General features: G+C 39.0%; 2 protein-coding genes across 4 annotated transcripts; one reads left to right on the forward strand and one right to left on the reverse strand.

Annotated features, from left to right (window-relative positions):
* The first annotated feature begins 1,441 nt into the window (after window positions 1–1,441).
* On the forward strand, window positions 1,442–7,196 carry LOC103704756 (FRIGIDA-like protein 4a). The gene is made up of 3 exons (XM_008788176.5): window positions 1,442–2,445; window positions 5,232–5,407; window positions 6,378–7,196. Exons 1-3 carry the CDS (start codon window positions 1,575–1,577, stop codon window positions 6,894–6,896), a joined length of 1,566 nt encoding a protein of 521 aa, XP_008786398.4. The 5' UTR covers window positions 1,442–1,574; the 3' UTR covers window positions 6,897–7,196.
* Window positions 7,197–8,272: 1,076 nt separating this feature from the next.
* On the reverse strand, window positions 8,273–18,146 carry LOC103704707 (V-type proton ATPase subunit F-like). 3 transcript variants are annotated; one of them, XM_008788158.6, is made up of 5 exons: window positions 17,993–18,146; window positions 17,582–17,668; window positions 10,452–10,533; window positions 9,770–9,852; window positions 8,273–8,622 (listed from the first exon to the last, which is right to left on the reverse strand). In XM_008788158.6, the coding sequence occupies exons 2-5, from the start codon at window positions 17,642–17,644 to the stop codon at window positions 8,458–8,460; spliced, it is 393 nt and encodes a 130-aa protein (XP_008786380.4). In that variant the 5' UTR covers window positions 17,645–17,668; window positions 17,993–18,146; the 3' UTR covers window positions 8,273–8,457. The 3 variants fall into 3 exon arrangements, with proteins under 3 accessions (XP_008786380.4, XP_008786367.4, XP_008786374.4); XM_008788145.6 differs by having other exon boundaries at window positions 9,758–9,852; XM_008788152.6 differs by having other exon boundaries at window positions 9,758–9,852; window positions 17,582–17,664; window positions 17,993–18,143.
* Between the last annotated feature and the right edge of the window lie 578 nt (window positions 18,147–18,724).

The raw sequence follows: 18,724 nt of genomic DNA on the forward strand, positions 1-18,724 counted from the left end.
GCTGAGGGCTTGCCAACCGGCCAAACCCTTTTGCTTGACAAGAAAAAATTATAGGTTCAAATTTGGGCATTCTATCACTAAAAATTTGGATCCAAGTAATTATAATGCAAGTAATTCATACTATTTGGCTTAGAAATAAGAGATTTTTCATATTCAATTCTTAAATGGTGCATCTCTAAAAATTTAAATACAAGTAATTAAAATATGGTGGACTCTGTTCCCTTTTCTCTAAAAATAATAATTTTGACATGAGCTATTTCATATGTATTATCAGATTATTAGAATTGATCATGCAAGAAATTATATCCTGCCTCTTGCTTGCCCCTAAGACACATCCTATTCGAATTACAGATTATTCATATTTTTTTCTTGTTTATGATCGAACTAATCGATGATATGAAGGGACTGGAGTTTGAGTTTTTTTTGTTATTATTGTTTTTTCAAAAAGTGAAGTATGAATCATGCACTGGGTAAATATCTCCGTGCATGGTTGAGATATATTTTATTGTGACAATTATGGAAGGATTATTTCTTTATATGGAAGCAAAAACACTCTCCAAAACATGGATACAATATTTAATTGCACATTACAATTTCTTTTTTTGGGTGTCGTTTGCATAAGCTTTACAATGGTGGCATCAAATAATTTCCAACAAGTAATGATAATCATCAATTAGTTCTTATGCACTTTGAAGTCATCTAGAAGCATGTGCTTACAACACAACATCAATGCAAAGCAACTCTTCCTTTGAGTCTCTATTTTAGTTGTTATTAGGAATTTTAGGAAACATTTTTTTATTGATGTTGTCATCCAAACTACTCAACGGATGATCTCTAACGGGCAACCATGCCTCTCGTAGGACTCATTTTGTTCGTAGCAAAAGGAGGAAGAAAAATATAGTTAACAAAAAAAATAAAAAAAATACCCTATATTTGGTTGAAATTTCTGAAGAAGGAAAATGTAAAATTGGCTTCTCCATAAAAATAAAATTGCTATATTTTATGGAAAAGAAAAATGCATATGAGATATGAGAAAATACAATTCCTACCAACTGAAAATTAGAATAATTTTTTTTAATAAAAGTATCCTTAAGCTTTTAAATTAGATGAAATAAATATTTTTTATTAAGAGAACAATAAATATTTTATATATTTTTTAAAAAAATTAGATGCTCAATCAAATATAAGTCATTCTGAAATATGTCACTTTTTTATCATCAACTAAATATTGAAAAACTATTTTTTCGAACATTATATATTTAGTCATTAATTTTTTTATGTAGATATTTTAATAAAAAATTATTTCTGCCAACCAAATAAGAAGGTATTTCTAATAATCATCCATGATCTCCGGATAACGAGCAATCCCGTCACTTCATCAAACATGCAACTCGGTAACGTACACGAAATAGCAATCCGCCACCACACAGCAAAATGATCGAAGAGGATCGGGTTCCTTCCAATAACCTACCCATGCCCGTGTCCCGAGTCCGGACCCTATCTACACCCCTCCGCTCCGTGCCACAATCGCAAACACACTCTTCTCGACTCCCTCGCCTTCGCCGCTGGATTCCATGGCGACCGACGTCTCCGCCACCGACGATCGAATCCAGAAGGCCTTCGACGAGCTCGAGGCCCAAAAAAACCTGATCTCCAACTGCACCCTCATCTGGAAGAACCTCTCCGATCACTTCTCCTCCCTCCGCCAAACCCTAGCCGACCGCTCCCAGGCCCTCGACTCCCAGCTCCAAGCCCTCGAAGCCCAGAGCAAGCAAACCCTGGAATCCCTCGATCTCCGCGAGGCCTCCATACCCGACCGCGAGTCCGCCGCCACCGCCCTCATCGGGGAGCGCAAGGATGCCGTCCTCTCCGAGATCGAGACCCCGGACGCCAAGCCCCCCGATGACCTCCAGGGGATCCTCCGCTGGTACTGCCGCCGGATGGACTCCGCCGGACTCTGGCGGTTCGTGGTGTCCCGTCGCAGGGACCTCGCCGTCCTCCGCAAGGAGATAGCTGAGGCCGTCGCCGGATCGGTGGACCCCACCCGGCTTGTGGTGGACGCCGTGGCGGACTTCTTGGACCACCAGACGACCAGCGGCGGGGCGTCCACCGGCGCCGGTGCCGACCGGTGCTGGGCCCTCGGGATGCTGGTTCGGGCGCTCTTCGATTCCGAGGGAAGGAAGGCGCCGAGGGTGTCGGATAGCATGAGGGAGAGGGCGGCGGAAGTGGCTGAGGCGTGGAAAGAAAAGCTTGGAAACAAACAGGGGGAAGGGGAAGGAGGGATGGGGGGTTCCGAGGCCCAGTTGTTTCTGCAAATGGTGGTGGCGTTTGGTTTGAGCTCGAAATTTCCGGAAGAGTTCTTGAGGAAGTTGGTTCTGGAGCATGCCTCGAGGAAGGAGATGGGGAAACTTGCTCCTGGATTAGGATTTGGGGAGAAATTGGCAGGTACAAATACTTTAATTTTACTCCACTTGCCATGTCACTGGTTAATGCTTCTAGCTATAATTTTTAATGGGTACTGGCTTCCTTCCATTCGTTTTCAAACATTTTTAGCTGTCTTGTTACCTATGCTGGAAATTATTGTTGTCCGTTTTGTATATTTGATTTGTCATGTCGTAGTTCCATCTTTTAGAGCTGTTCATGGATTGCACTAGAAGCCTAGAACTTAAACATAACCTTAGTGAACCCTGGACCTAAATCAGACATCATGCACAAGTGTCTTAAACTGAACCCTGATGGTAGTGTTTCATGGGCTCAAATGCATTTTCTTTATTTTGACACTTGGAGAAATGATGGAGAAAAGAGCAATAAACAATAGCGATAAACAATAGCTTCATCAATGACAATCTGTTTTATTATTTATATATACTACCCTTCTGGATATAAATAAGAGAGGTGATTTTGTCTGTCATTATTTGCATGTTCTAAAGCTTATATCATTTTTACACTGTTAAAAACAATCATTTGCAAGCCCAAGTATCTGACCTGCCGGTACACCTTGACTTGTGGATGCATGTAAACTCCATTATTTCAATGGAACCAAGTTACCAGATATCTCTCCCAAATGTATGGGTCGGGGCATGCTAGTTGTGGATATAATATGATAGGAAGTGCATTCTTCTAAACAAGAGCGTCTAGTCTAAGTGGATAGTTTACAATAACAGATTTTCTGACAAGATTCTTTCTTATGTTAAACTAAGTCAGCATGTTCCAAAAATATTTACTGTTTTCTTGGTTAATAATATACATATTCTTCATCTGTTAGAGTCATGTGGGCTTTGAAGAGGCACGATTGTTACCATTTGCAGGGCATTGGAGAAGGTTGCATCTATCACTTTTGCTGCACAAGAAATTTAGTTCTTCCTGTGCTGCTCCAACCATCTAACTGAAAGTCAGGAACCTTTCTTGCTGTGGACAAAATCTTTATTGCTATCCTAGCTATCTCTAAAACCTGTGCTTTGTCCATACCAATCTTATATTTTTTCGATTATTGCAAGCGTGCTGCAGAGTTAGTGTTTTGTTTGGCCTCATGAGTTACACATAAATGATAAATTCATTGTCACCCAACGGATATGAGAAATTGAAATAGATGTTATCTAAATGTAATGTTTTCTGATAGGAACCTTGTTCAGACCTTTATGCTCAACTTCTAAGTTCTCTTTGTGATATAACCACGTGGACTATTATGGCTGATCTCATTTTCTTATTTACAGTTCAGCCATCAAACTTGCTCTGAAGAGAACATAATCTTCCAAGTCCAAACAAAAATTTTGAATTTTGAGTTTGTAAACACTTCCTCCTGAAACCTTCCTGAAGGCATTCTGACATTTCCAATATCTCCTGTATTATGGAAATGGTTTTAGTTATGAGATAAATTTCTTTTGCTGTAGCCTGTAGGTTTTCTGTTGCCTTCAGTGTTTATGTTTTAACCATAAACCTTAATTATCTTGAAGAAGCTGCCTTATCATGAGATTTGAAGTTTATAATTGTGAATCCTTTTTGAGACTGAGTTTATGGTGCTCAAGTCTCTATCCTGGCTGTCCTTATCTATGAACCATGTGCCTTTCCTCGTCCCTCAAGTCTGAGCTTATGATGAAACTTTTATTAGCTCAAGTTAAGGTCGCCAGAACCGTCGCCGTTCCGAGCCGTACCGGTGGCTCACCGGTATAGTTCCGGCAACGAAAACAAGACCTGTTGCTGGAGCTAAAGAAGGAGAAGAAAAGAGAGAGCGAGTGGGGGAGGGAGGGAGGGGGGAAGCGGAGGCCGCGACAGGCGAGGCCGCGGCCGGTTTCCCTGTTTACCGACTTTACTTAAAAAATTTGAATTTTTTTAAGCCACGGATGGACTCATGTTTCATTCGAAACAGGAGAACCGGCCGCGGCCTTTGCCAGCGTCCGCCAGCCTCTCTCCCCCTTCTCTCTCTCTCTCTCTCTCTCTCTCTTCCTTCCTCCCATGGTACCGTGCCCTCGTCGGTACAGGCCCAATACAGCCCGTACTGACTCGTGCCACTGAAAAATTGGTACGGTGCCCAGTACCGGTTCCTCCGACGTTGCCTCAAATAACTCTCTATGGAGCCTAGTACCTAGGCAAGAAGCTTGCATCCCACTTTTTTTCAATGATGAGAGGTATTCCTATCTTTTTGCATTTAACATCAAACTCACCAAATCCAATATGTCTGTCATTTTTCTTTAATTCTCAATTTAAAAAAATCAAGCACAAGTTCCTAGGTTTTGCAATCATGAAAGCAACAGGCTTTAAGGGGACATTCGATCAGGTAGAGAACTCAGTCCTAGAGAATCTATTGACGTCATCAGGTAATTGTTGATCTCCTTTCTGCCATTGGCATCCATTGATCTTACCTTGGAAAAACACCCAATTAATTTACCATGGCTAGAATTCTAGTAGGTTTACTATCTGATATAAACTTTAATAATTTAGAAAAAGGACAACCAGCTTCAAAACAAAAAAAATATTCTATTTCAAGGTGGAAAAATGAGGAAGAAATTACTTGACATCCAGATTACTACAAGAATAGAGCAATAGAAAATTGCAATTCTGGTTAACTTGCTTCTACTTCTTTTTCTCTCTGTGTGTGGTGTAATAGTTAATAAAGGTTGGGTGATTTTTCCACAAGTTATATCTGCATACATGCAGAAATTGATTAAAGCTTTGCATTGTCGCCTGCACTTATTACCTGAAAAGATTAATTTCAGCATTGCATGCTCTTGCAGATATTATTGATGAGTTAGCAAAGAATGGAAAGGAGCTTGAGGCAGTATATTTTGCTCATGAAGCTGGTTTGACTGAACGATTTTCTCCTGCTTCTCTCCTGAAGTCTTATCTCCAATCCTCAAGGAAAAAAGCTAATGCCATGGTGAAAAGTGGGAATCATTCTGCTGCTGCTACAGTATGTTTGACTTTCAAGTTTCAACTACTGAACTTCTTTTGTTGCATTGAATTATGAAATGCCTTGTCTTGTTCTTGCCCTCTCACATTTATAGTTTTATTAATTCACTGCAGGTACATGGTTCATAATTTCTATGATCTATGAGTAATATATCTTGCTGTTTGTGCTTCTTTGTTAATTAGCTTTTACTCTATTGTCTTCAGGTAGAGTGTCAAGTCATTGAGTGATGTCTATGTGATATTACTAACTCTATAACTTGTAGAATTTATATAGCACGAGATGCAATCTTGAAGTTTAGCCAATATTACTAATTTTGAGAAGAGATGACATCTGACATGGAACTACATACAAAGGATTAAAGGATCACAAATTGATGAGTGTTATAGGCATATGGAAAAATAGTGATTGTTACTTGCGTGCAAGTTCATCACTTCTATCATGACTGCAATTTATATGATCTCTGGTACTAAGGGAATGTATGCATGTTCACTTCTATCATGACCACAATTTATAGAAAGCTCTGGTACTGCGAGATTATATACATATTGTGGCACTGGCGCACACTAATATTTCAAGGCATACACAAAAGCAATTGTTTGAAACATCTTCCACAGCAAACTTGGTCTAATCCTATTAGCTCTCTATTATTAGGATTCTTTTTCCAGGAATATTAGATTTGCTGAACTCCTTTTGTCCATATCAGTGAGCTCCTGCTTTGATAGTTATTATTTGTATATTATCTGTTTATACTACCATATCTGAGTAAATTATTGCATTAAAATTAGTACCAGGTAGGCAGAATGTAAACAAATTGGGATGAGCTGAGAAGTCTATTGGTAGGCTTCCTTATCTATGGGACTATTTTCCTTTCTCCAGACTCCAGAGAGTATTTATAGCAGTAAAATGAAGCTTGTGTTAATGTTGAATTAGCATTAATGTTTTCACCGCCATAAGTTTGTTGCATTTCCAGGAAGAGGCTAGCGCGGCAGAGATGAGCGACCTCAGGTCCATCATCAAATGCGTCGAAAGTTGCCATCTTGAATCAAAGTTCAGTGTTGATGGGTTAAAGAAGCGACTTGCACAGATGGAGAAAGTGAAGGCTGATAGGAAGAAGTCTGCAGCAGCCAGAAAGACTCAGGGCAAGAGAACACGGTCGACTGGCGGGACTGGCCCCCCTTCCCGTCCTGCCAAGGCAACTAGGACCTTCAACGCTCCTTATGCTTCATACCATCGGTCGCCCACTGTACCTCAGCTCCCACTGGCTCGCCACCCATACAGTTACCCTGCTCGTGGTGGCTTTGATGGCCCAGCTTCTGCATCATATGGTTCAGCTCATAGCCAGAGTCCCACCGTATCTCAACAGTATTACATGCCTGAAGAAATGAGCGGAAGACCAGGTGGCTTGCCCCATGGATCTTCGATTAATTATGCTGGGTTTGACTATGCTTCTCCCCTTGCTGCTCCTGCCCAACCATCATATCCTCGCTAACTGTAGTCCAGCTTGTTGTGCTTCATTTTCTTGCTGCGGAATCAAGTGTTTGCATGTTGAAGAACTTCCACCTTTGGTGAGGGAAAAACAGAACCCAAGAATTACTTCGCTGTCGTTTTCCTTTTTCTTTGTAATCTGGCTGCTGTCTGTTAGTGTTCGGTTTGCTGGGTTCCTTTTGGAGCCAGCCAAACTTGGACAAAGGAGAGGTCGCGAGTTTGACGCGGATGGTGGCACTGCTTGTACTAAAACTTGTCAGTTTCGTATGCTTAAATAGCACACTGCTTACCCCTTTTATTTTTATCAGCAAATTATTTTTTTTTTTAATGCTCGTTTCCCCGTTTCTTTTTCCTTGCTTGCATGCGTGAACGGGTTTAAGCTTGGAAACGGCTGTGGGATTGCGTTGGAAACTTGGGCGATGGACTCTTTTCGTCGTCACTGGTCTGACTGGTTTAACGTAGCAGGGTCCTACTTGGCAAGCTACGGTATTTCCCCTGATAATTTATTTGAGGCCTAGATTTACTAAATTAAAAATATTTTAAGCAACCGATTTCCATAAAACGTAAAATTGTACATGAAAAAATGCTCTACATACTCCGGAATTTTGCTGAAACGCCGGGAACCGGTTTGCCGCATATGTTCAAGCGTGTGCATAGCAGCAATCTTAGTAACAACAATCCCACCAAAAAAAATCTTATGAAGAACAAAGGTATTCATCAACATTTTCCTGCCTTCTCACTCACGGTATGGCTTGATTCTTGACTAAAGAAGAAAGGTCAAAACCTGGACTGGAACGACATTCGGAATCCGAACTAAACATAGAGTGGGGAGAGGGAGGGAGAGAGAGAGAGAGAGAGAGGAGGAGGAGGAGGAAAAGAAAAGCAATTTTGTAGTAGTTGAAAAAGATCCATGTATTTAAGGAAACTCCAAGAAAATCTACAATCTGGTTGATTTTGTCTCCTAAATGGTGCAGAACACCAACATCAGTATCACCTCAAACTGAGAAATTTATATAATTCTACTTAATCCTTTTTTTTCATGGCCACAAGCAGAGAATTTTATACAATGAAAAACTTTCTCTTGTTACATGTATTAAATACTTATTCTCTCTTTCTCAACGTCTTCATCATTTGATCCAACAGCATTGCGTTAGATAGGAATAACTCTTTGATCAAGCCAAATTTTTGTATTCCTGCTTTGGGATTTAAGACAGGAAACGGTAGCTGTAGAGAAAGAACAGCCCCCTGTGGGCTATAAAGGAGAAACGATCCAAAAGAACACGCTATAAAGAAGAAATCCGACATTCCTCTAAGTCTATAGACTCAGTGGGATGAAAGATTAATGCAATCTCTGGCGATGGAATAACATACCACTTGAGATATCAAGCACCAAAATGAAACCTTCAGCACTGCTCATTCCAATATGCTTTTGAGCATCTATGACAAGATTTCCATGGTGGGACAAACGCTATTTCTTCGTACAAGAGGCTTATTAAGATTGTTAAATAAAAAAATATCCAATTGCAAATTGTAAAACAAACACATGCAAAATAGATATTGACATTTCAGCGCCTTCCTGATGCCGCTGATTCAGACGAGAATAAGTACCGGACACGGGAAAGAACAGAATCATGTGTTGGGTCATAGGGGTGATCTTTGGAAGGGATCTCTAAAATTGCAGGAACAGGCTTGTTGTAGCTATCCACAAGAAATCTTATCGTATTTGCAACCTGAAGCAAAAATCACAAAAGCATTGTCAGTGATGCTACGGTAGATGTTAACTTGTTTTAGCACTCAAGCACCAGCAGACTTGGAAAAGGTTAGTCAGCTCTAAGCTGCCTTGTGGTGTGAACGGTTGCTAAACAATTTCTGATGATGTAATTGAAAATTATGTCAAAAAATTTTGATATAAGATCTAAACAAAAATTAGGCCCATAACAATTAGGGGTGTAAATAAACCAAGCAGCTCGCCAACTGCTCGAGCTCGACTCGAGTAGCCAAATACTCAGTTCGAATGCTCACGAACCTAACTGAGTATATATATTTTTAATAAATCTATATTTTTTTATAATATATTATTAAATAACTATTCTAAAACATAAAATTTTTTATATGTTTTTAATCTGGCCTAACTTCTAATTTTTAACTATATTTTTTAAGTTATGATCAAGAATTCGAGCTTGAACTCAAGCTCGAGTATGGCCTGATAGATATCGAGTCAAGTCAAGTCGATGTCGAGTATTTTTTTCTTTTGATTGAGTCGAGTTCGAGCTTGGGTATTAAAACTTGATCGATCTCAAGTCGAGTTTTGAGCCCGAGTATTTTAAATCTAGTCGAGCTCAAGACTATAGCCACTCGACTTAGCTCGGCTCAACTGCACCCCCAGTGACAATCCAAGCCTATGCAGTAAATGAGTTTAACATTTAGAACCCAGTATGATTAGTTCCGTCGAACATCAAGTTCGACCAAATTCAACAATTGAGTAAAGGAAAAGTTCATATATTTGATTTGTATGTATAAATTTTTTGTCATGTACTAATTTCCTGCTGACTTAAGGTAAACTTGGCATAGCGCTATAACATGAACATGGGCATCCCAACATGCTATCATTGAGTTGATGCAAGCAAAAAATTTCACATGCAAGAATTGAAGGCAACTCTTAGTTTGCCAGCTGAAGATATGTTTAATAATATAGTTACTTGCACAAGTTTGATTGCACTATTTTCTGTCGGCTTTTACTGCATCAGATAGAATGACATACTACAAAATGTACTGGGCTACCCAAAAAAGCATGAAAGGTGAACAAAGTTTACCAGTGACCAGAAAGAAAAGAAAATCATATATCAACTAATAAAGTACTCATACATGAAAGCTTACATATTGGCTGATCAGCACTATGGCAATGTCTTCCTTGGTGGTGAATTCTCTAAAAGCATCCTCGATTGCTTTCACAGTTGTTTCTGATAAACAGGAATAAGTTGTTACTAATTATTAAAGCAAGTGTTATCCTAAGATGGATGTAAGGAAGATTAATTACTCAAGTTTGGGTTTTGGAGTTGTCTAAATTAAACCTATAAGGGAGAACCTATAAGATAGAACATTTGAAATCTAGGAAAACCAGATTCATATGAAAAAGAAACCAGTACAAAAGCAAAGAGTCTACGGTACATCTTACATGATCATCAGACTATAAACTGAATCATGCAATAACTAGTGCACCAGAACTTCAAAAACAGGAGCACCATCAGATGTAAAGCATTAAAAAAATAAAAGGAAACAAGGATCAAGTTAGCAGTAGCACATAAACAAATTTTAATGCCTGGGATGAGTACAAAGATGTTAAAACTAGAAGGGAACTACCATAAGAACAACTAGAAATGCAGCTCAAGCTTATAGGTACATGTACACATGGGGAGACACATTGTTTGACAACGAACAATGTACAGTCTTGAGACTAAAGAATTAAGTGTAAAAAAAATTCAACTTGACAGGAAAAGAGAAACCATAACCAAAAGCTAGCTGAATACAAGTACAATAACAAGGAAGTATGTTAGCGTACTTGAGGCCACGATAAGGTAGTTTGTCTTTCTTCTCAAATCAACATTGCCAACTCCAGCAAGCAAAAAACCAGTTACAGTGTCCTATAACAACAAGAGAGGCCAATTGTCAGATACCCATTTCTAGTCTGCAGAGCACAGCAGCAGCACAGCAACTGAGACAAACACTGCTGTATCCAGGAGACATGGTTACACATGCTTAGCTATAAAGAGTTAGATTTCAAGATAGAACTACAGGAAATGAATGTGATGCAGTCTTACAGCACAGCACATCTGATTAAACTCGTCAGAGCATGGAATGAATACAAATTGTTGATTTCATATGCATAGCATACAAAAGAGATACCTAGCATATATAAGCAAACATAAGCATGCATGTCATTTAACATGAGTTCATACAGGACATGATTTACAATGTCTACAAACTTGAGACCATAGGATGATCCATGTTTTTGTTTCTGAAGAGAACAAAGCATACAAATGGCAAGGTTCTTCCATTTAAGAGAAAGAGCTAGGAAAGGTAGCTGGTGCAGCAAGTAGCCCAAGGATCATAAGCATAAAATTCAATTTATAATTTGATTCCTCATATACTAGACGTTGCAATTCTGCATATAGATCAAGAGGTTCATATAACTACATCTGTCATGCCCCAGATCCGAAGCATGATATGGCCGTGCTACCGAGGGATACAACCCACATGAAGCCAAACATTTCATTCAACTTCCAAATTCCTCTCCAACAAAATATAATAAATAAACGTTCAATTTCATTATCCATTAAATGCAACTAATATAGGCTCAGAGCATCTAAATCCAACATAAATGCCAAACCAGTAATCCTCAATATTCAGAAAATCATTAATTACAAATTCATAGTCAATTTAAAATACTAAAATTCTCCTACAAATTCATTAAGTTTGCTCGCGCGAATTCCAAGCCTAGACTATCCTTCATTCCTATTGATCCTATTCGTCTGGACAGATAAAAATATGAATAAAGATATATGAGCGACATAGCTCAATAAAGTAAACCTTTCACTACCTTACTGGATCAAGCATAAGTTTTTGCATGAATCAATGCATTATATAGAGAAAATAACAATTATTGCAAAATAGAACATATCATACTATCATATGATAAAGTAAGTCATAAAGTCAATCATGCATACATAAATCATCAATATGTCGTAAACATGATTCAAGGTGCATAGAATAAATAAAACCATAAATTATTTACCATTTAACCATATCATTGATCAAATTACTACTTTCAGACTAAATGCTAAGGTCGCTATTATATTCGTAATAGGGCCGTAATCGACAAACACCAACTACTATTACCCGTTGTTCTGGTCGTATACCAACTACTATTATCCGCTGGCATGGTCGTATGCCAACTACTATTACCCACTGGCAAGGTCGTATGGAACTGGATGCCAATCTACCCCACTTTTAGAGGCGATATATAGCTATCTGAGAGCTTTTTTACCATAACTCTTAAAATATTTTTTTTATCATATTTCTTGAATCATACATAAATAAAACACTAAATGGCTTTATAGAGTTCATAGCCCATAAATACGCATTTAACAATAGAATAATCATGAAATTATTCTTTTCATAACAAAAATACAAATTTCATAAATATGGAGTTTATAGTTCATAAATAGTGCTTAACGGTAAAACAATCATGAAATTATTATTTCGCAATAAATCATGAGTTTCATAATATCGTATACTTGATCCTTGATATTAAGAAAACATGATACTGTAGATTTTGAGATCCGACAATGGGGGAGAATAATAGTTCTCCAAGAACTTTCAAGCTTATCTGCAGGAAGAAAGGATTGACTCTCAAACTACCCGCTTGATAGCTCATCCGGTCTTCTTTCTCACCTGGTCAGTGCTGGAGTTTGGATAGTTGTCCCAATCCCTGTGAGACCTTCTAGTTCTTGCACGACTCGGAGGGAGAGATCAGCTTGTAGGGAAGGGACGAGGGTAGGTCAGTTGGTCCCCGGGGAAGCGAGATATCCACGTGTGTCCCCATCGTAGGGGCAGGCCCAAGCTGTCCACAGGAGAACCTTTAGTCGCAAAGCAATCTAGGTTAGCTGCCCCTACTTTGGGATATTGCCTTAGCTAGGTTGGCTCCTAGGCTAAAGCAACGCCTGGTCAACTGCCCGGCCACCTCTTTAGCTCATCAACATTAATACTATTTTCATATTTTCATAATACTAAAAAATAAGTGAAAATTTGAAAACTAATAAGGAGTGTTAGAATTACTTACAATTTCGAAAACTAGCAAGGAGTATAAGATTTACTTACCTCTTTTGTCTTAGACGTCAAACTCCACTAGACCTATTTGAAATATTAACGGCAAAATTAATTTCTAAATAACAAATTTAAATAAACAATTCGAGAAGACTTGACCGAGCGCGTACGTTGGTTTCATGTGGGTCAGGTCTAAATATTTTGCTCAATGAATCGGACTTAATCAGGCCAAGATCAATCAACATGGTTCATCAATGGAAGTTTTAGAGACATTCAACAGGGCCGAGATGAACGGTCCAATAGGCGGCTCGGGCACCAAGGCGGATCAAAGCCCTTTGCAGGGGGTCAACTCGTGTTCATAGATCAAGTCGATGGGACTCGATTCATGGATCCATGAGTCTTTTTAGAGAGAGAGAAAGATGAGAGAGAAAAGAGAGGAAAAATGAGAGAAAGAGACAGATGGTTCTCCCTTTCCTCTTCTTTTCTTCTTTCTTCTTCTTTCTTGGCAAAACAGAGGAGGGAGGGAGGTAGCTGGTGGCTATGATCGTGGTGGTCCAATAAGTGGCAGCCGGAGGGGGGGCTGCGGCGGCGGTAGCCGGCTGGCCGAATTCAACCCAAAATAGGGCCAAAGGAGGGGTTTATTGGCTTGGTCGTTCTCCGATCTCAGCCTACTTGCCGGTGGCTAGGAGTTTGGCTCCGACTAGGGGCCGAGGCCCTCGAATACCGGCGGCGGTGGTGGTCAAAAAAAGAAAAAGAGGCAAAAACAGAGCAAAATAGGGGATCCTTTTCCCCGAGTAGTTTTCGGCCGATTTCTCGACCAGTGACCATGAATCCTAGTTGTCTGAAGAAAAAGAAGGAAAGGGGAGGAAGATCGAAGTGTTACCTCAGCTCCGGAGTCGCAAGCGACCTCGATTTCCGGCGAGCACAGTGACGGGCAGCCGTGATTTCGAAGCAAGAGAAAGGAGATGCGATCACCATCTTGGAGGGCCTTAGAGGAGAGAAGGATTAAATAGATGATGTACCCGAGTTCTAGATGAATTCGGATGGCCTTTGTTCCCGCCGAAATCGGAAGAGAAACCAGAGTCTTCTTCTCCTTCTCCTATGTGCAACAGGGCACGGTCAGCCCCTAATGGGCTCTGGCCTCTCCGGGCCGGCCCACAAGCCCAATTTATGTACGGGCCGGCCCATGGACTAGGCCCTCACAACATCTAAGAAGGTCAAGCGAAATCAAAGAGATTCCACTGTAGTTAGCATCCATTGGAAGCCAATAATGTAATATCTGTATAAATAATAAGTGCTAATCCATCTATCTTAAATTAGGTTTATGAATCCTTCATCTTTAATTTTCCTATCAGAAGTTGGATTCTTTGTTAAAAATACTTTTCTCATGTAACTAAAAAAAGGAAAAAAAAAGAATTTCTCAGCTCCTTAAAACTTCGATCTAAGTTTAAAGAACCTATGCATACTTCAAACTCCTGTAGTTACAAAAGTTTCCTCCAAATGCGCATAACCAAATCATCTCAATTTGTTTCGATTGTTTTATCCTCTTCAGGTGAAACTTTCAAACTTTATATAATTTCTCATTCCAAGTCAGTCCACCATTGGTCTATATGCATCCTGACTAGGCCTTTTAATCTTTCCAATTTCAAGTTACATCTCCACATTCTCTTGATCAGTTCAACATGGCAATCTATAAAATTTTGCAGGCTTTATTGTTGTCCCTTAAAATTGATTCATATAAGTTCCACATAAGTCTCATAGGCATACAATGTTCAAAAAGGTTTTCCTCTTTTTTATTTTACTCAATCACATATTTGGACCACTTTTCTTACTGGGCATATCAATCTATACATTATTACACACCATATTACCATCCTTCAATTTTCAACTCAATGCCACTGCATGCTTTGATCTAAAAATACTTAGAAAGAACAAGATCACTTTATCAAAGCCCTAACTCTATAATAGGTTTTCCACTGGTTGTTGATAGCTATATTATTTTTACAACAGCATCACATTCCATGTACTTTGTTTTTCCAGTTCAACCAAATTTGACCCAATTGCTTCAGTGCATTCCTCCATAATTCTAGTTCAATATTCATTTTTATTTTAGTCTCACTAATAAAAATTATGGTAGATACACTTGAATATGCCATAGGTCCTCATATTAAATATCAATTACTAGTTCATCTATAACAAGTGAAAATAGTTTTTGCAAGGAGTAACCCTCATAATTGAAGAGTTGCACCACAAATAGTGCATGGTTCACATATTTTCTCCAAGTCATTAATTTAAAGCTTCAATTCCAGTATTTCTTGATACCCACCAAACCAACTTTTTTAAGAGTCTAATATATGTTCGTCCAAGTTGACAAACATGATGTTAGAACATTTTGATTTCCTCTAAATTTGCTTTTCTAACATATTGTAGACATCAGAATAATTAGAAGAAACCCCATCGTAAAGGCACCAAGTTGTCACGCAAAGACCAAGATGGACTAAAGACACACGCAAAAGAAAACCAAAAATAAAGAAAAATAAGGCTCCGAAGGAACTCAAAAGCCCTGCTTCTACCACTCCTGCTCAACTCTGCAATTGATATTGACCACAATAATGTCCTTGTAGACCATAATGGTAATTGCAACAGTAGTAGTAACTGCCAGCAGCAATGTTGTAAAAGTGGCCATCATTGCCCACAGCAGTAGCAGCAGCCAATAGCAAAAAAGATAAAAAGCAGGATAAGAAGGAAAGAAACTTGAACATACCCCCTCACTGCCACAGATACTGCTGGCCTTGGAGCTTGCCAACACAGCCTTCAGCCCACTCTATTCTTCCTCTCTCCCTCTATTCTCTCTGCCAGGGCATGCTCAAATAGGCTTAAATAGCTGAAGAAAGGATTATAAATTGTGGGCTTGGGTCCAAGTCATTGGGATATGCACAATACACACAACCTGTCCAAAAAGTCTAACTTGTATAAGCATTCGGGTTGCCTAAACACCTGCCCAGAACTTGGACTGCATGTACAAACTGATTATGCCCTAGGCGACATGCTTAGGGAACTGCCCAACTTAGTCAAGCATCTAGGGGGTCATTTGACTATCTTTAGAACATCACTTTAGTTTTTTTTCCACATTAATCACGAAGCATAAAGCTAAATTGATCATTATAATTGTTAGTAGTTATCCAAATTTTGCTTCATTATTCTTTTTCATAACTTTTAGGAGTGGCCACTAAATTTCAAACCATAAAAGTGGTTGCAAACGGTGATTTAAAATGTGGTGCATGAACTGCAAAAGAGGATACAGTTTCTGGGGTGCATTACATTGTCCATGTGTGGTTGCAGTCATACTGCTTATCGGTCAAAAAAGCATTCCAATTAGAAATATGTGGCCATGTATTTGGTTCAATTAGAATTGCACAGTTGCATATATGACCCACTTAGTATTATGGGGCCAAATATGAGGCGCACTCTTACATGGATATGTGCAGAAGAGCATGTTCAAACTGATCATTGAGTTAGATATGGTTTTCAATTATGTTATAACTATTACAATTAAGATTAAATGCTAAGCAATAAGCACTAAATGTTAGTAGTTATTGTTATCAATATAGAAATTATTTATCATAAAAATACTATCATTATTGTTTTGGCATTACTTAAAGTATTTTATTTGTTTTCATATAGTTAAAAATATTGGCTGCATGCCTGTATATGCAGCCTGCATACCAACATACCATATATATGCTATGCGGTCCCTTAACCGTCCACATACCACAGCCACTTTTTAAAACACTGGTTGCAAATATGCATACAATCATTATTTCTATATGGTTGTACAAAAAAAATCATTTTTTATCATGTAATATCTATCTATCTTCAAGATGTAGTTGCATAACTTGGTTAACCCTGTCTACATGGTTCTCACAATTATTATTTAGGCTTTTATCGATGTTATATCAGATCCATTTAGCTTGTCTTGTACATCCTCTAAGTAAGGCTCTACTAAATTTACTCTCTTGATCGATGCACTCAATCATCAGTTGTTGGAATTGTCCATTCTATCGTGATCTCTCCATGAATTGTCAAAATCACATTTTCCTTGCATATAGCTTGCATAATATGGACCATCCTTAATAATACTCTCTCTTGATATTCTAAGCCATAACCTAGTCTCAATAGCTATTTCACAGCCTTCAAGAAATTTTTAAGATTTTCAGAATCTTTTTTTATATCTCATTCTTGGCATTTCATAATTTTAACTTCCTACCTCATATTTGGTTTAGATTCACCATTCAATACAGGTTATCTCTAAAGGAAGTCTAATACACCATTTTAATGAGAGATATCAATTCCATCATTTTATTTTTTGTCCCCTTCTTCAGGGTACACCATAAGAATGACTAATAAAATAAATAAAGACAGTTCACAATGTTTTCAGACATGATTAATTTCCAACATCGCAAAAAACTGGTGTAATTAAAAGGAAACTACCCATCAGTGTCCTCAAAGAATGTTTGTTCCCCGTAGTGTTTTCCTTTTTTTTCATCTAAGAAGACATTAAGTATCTTTACAATTAAAGAGATGGCCAAGCACTTGATAAACAATAGACAGTATATGGGAATGTAGATCTTATTAAGTCTGATTGACATGATATCATAAAAAAGAAAATTCCACAAGATAAGGAAGACAAAGAGAGGGGAATACAAAAAGCAACAATAGCAATAAGACTGTAACAAAGACACAACAGAATGCCTAAATTCTTCTTGTGATCGGCAGAACAGTAAACCTGTCTCTTTGATCGTTAGCTATTTGGAGACATAAAATAAACCGAGTTCATGTTCTTGACACCAAAAACCTTTCACATACCTCATCAGCAATCATAGCAATAAGGGCAGAGCTATTAGTTCGAATCTGAGCTCTACCGGCCATCGTAATCAGTCAAGAAACACCTATCTACGAGAAAAGAAACTAGAGTTAGAATAACAAACAGAACCAAGCCCCTATTTCTCTTTTCTAGGTCATCCCCCCAAGAACCCGCCCCAAATCTTGGAGGGTCTCCGTTATCGAAAACCTAAAGATTTCCGATGTAAAGAATAGATCGAAAACTGGCTTAGCTACCGTCATTCGATGGAGGGCATTCCAACGTTCCGACACATTTATGATAGAAAAATTTGGAACCCTTATCCGGATCTTGGAGTCCCGAAACCAAAGATCCATCGGTTTTTTGAATCTACAGAATGCCTGGGAAGAAGGAGGGTTTTGCAGACGAAAGAGAACCTGCTGAAAGGATCGAAGTCGACCGATCGGGAGACGGCGACAGAAGGGAGCAGGAGGAGACGGTGGTGGTCCGGCGACGGACGTAGTGCGGGGTGGGATTGGATACAATAGGGATGGGCAAGGATTGGTCCTAAAATATAAGACCTGGTCGAATTGGGCCGAATTCTTTTCGGGCCGTCTAATCCCGACACACGATCAGGCGATTGGTCCTAATTAATATCTGCTCACTGCTCGGTCCTGCCAAAAACCGGACCGGAATATCTTTGCTCTGGTCCGGTCTACTGGGTTCAGGCCAAAGAGCGAACCGGAAGGCGGACCATGAATCCGGCCTATGTTATGTGGAGAATCTGAACTCGATTTAAAAAGAAGACTATCTAACTTGCATCTCTCTCGACGTGTATGTAATAATAAAATTGTGCTATTATAAGCCACATGGATCAGTTGAAATTGTTCAAAACAATAGAGGAGGATGTTGAACCAAGCCAACCCCTTGAGCACCAATAGAATTTGGAGGCATCTAGAGTGCACAGCCACGCACGCTTGATGCGCGAGTGAGGCTGCGCATCTCAAAGCAGTCATCAAAGTGTCATTGAGCCGTTGAAATGTCTTCTCACGATGCCTCCACGAAAAAAAAAAAAGACAAAAGAAAAAATATCACGGGACAGAACTAAAATTAAGAATCGGGAATCATCAACGCTGCCTCCTTTTGCCGTCCTTGCAGGTCAAGTTTGC

Source organism: Phoenix dactylifera, chromosome 12 (assembly GCF_051530095.1).
Source record: "Phoenix dactylifera cultivar Ajwa chromosome 12, Ajwa_hap1_PhDact_Kaust_v1.1, whole genome shotgun sequence".
Lineage (NCBI taxonomy): Eukaryota > Viridiplantae > Streptophyta > Magnoliopsida > Arecales > Arecaceae > Phoenix > Phoenix dactylifera.

Bases quoted from the DNA above. Each gene is read 5' to 3' on its own strand.
- LOC103704756 (XM_008788176.5), top strand. From the start codon at position 1,575: ATGGCGACCGACGTCTCCGCCACCGACGATCGAATCCAGAAGGCCTTC. The intron at 2,446-5,231 runs GTACAAATACTT...ATGCTCTTGCAG, and splicing joins ATTTGGGGAGAAATTGGCAG to ATATTATTGATGAGTTAGCA. The intron at 5,408-6,377 runs GTATGTTTGACT...TTGCATTTCCAG, and splicing joins ATCATTCTGCTGCTGCTACA to GAAGAGGCTAGCGCGGCAGA.
- LOC103704707 (XM_008788145.6), bottom strand. From the start codon at position 17,644: ATGGCCGGTAGAGCTCAGATTCGAACTAATAGCTCTGCCCTTATTGCT. The intron at 10,534-17,581 runs GTATGTGAAAGG...TTGTTGTTATAG, and splicing joins TTGCTATGATTGCTGATGAG to GACACTGTAACTGGTTTTTT. The intron at 9,853-10,451 runs GTACGCTAACAT...CCTGTTTATCAG, and splicing joins CTACCTTATCGTGGCCTCAA to AAACAACTGTGAAAGCAATC.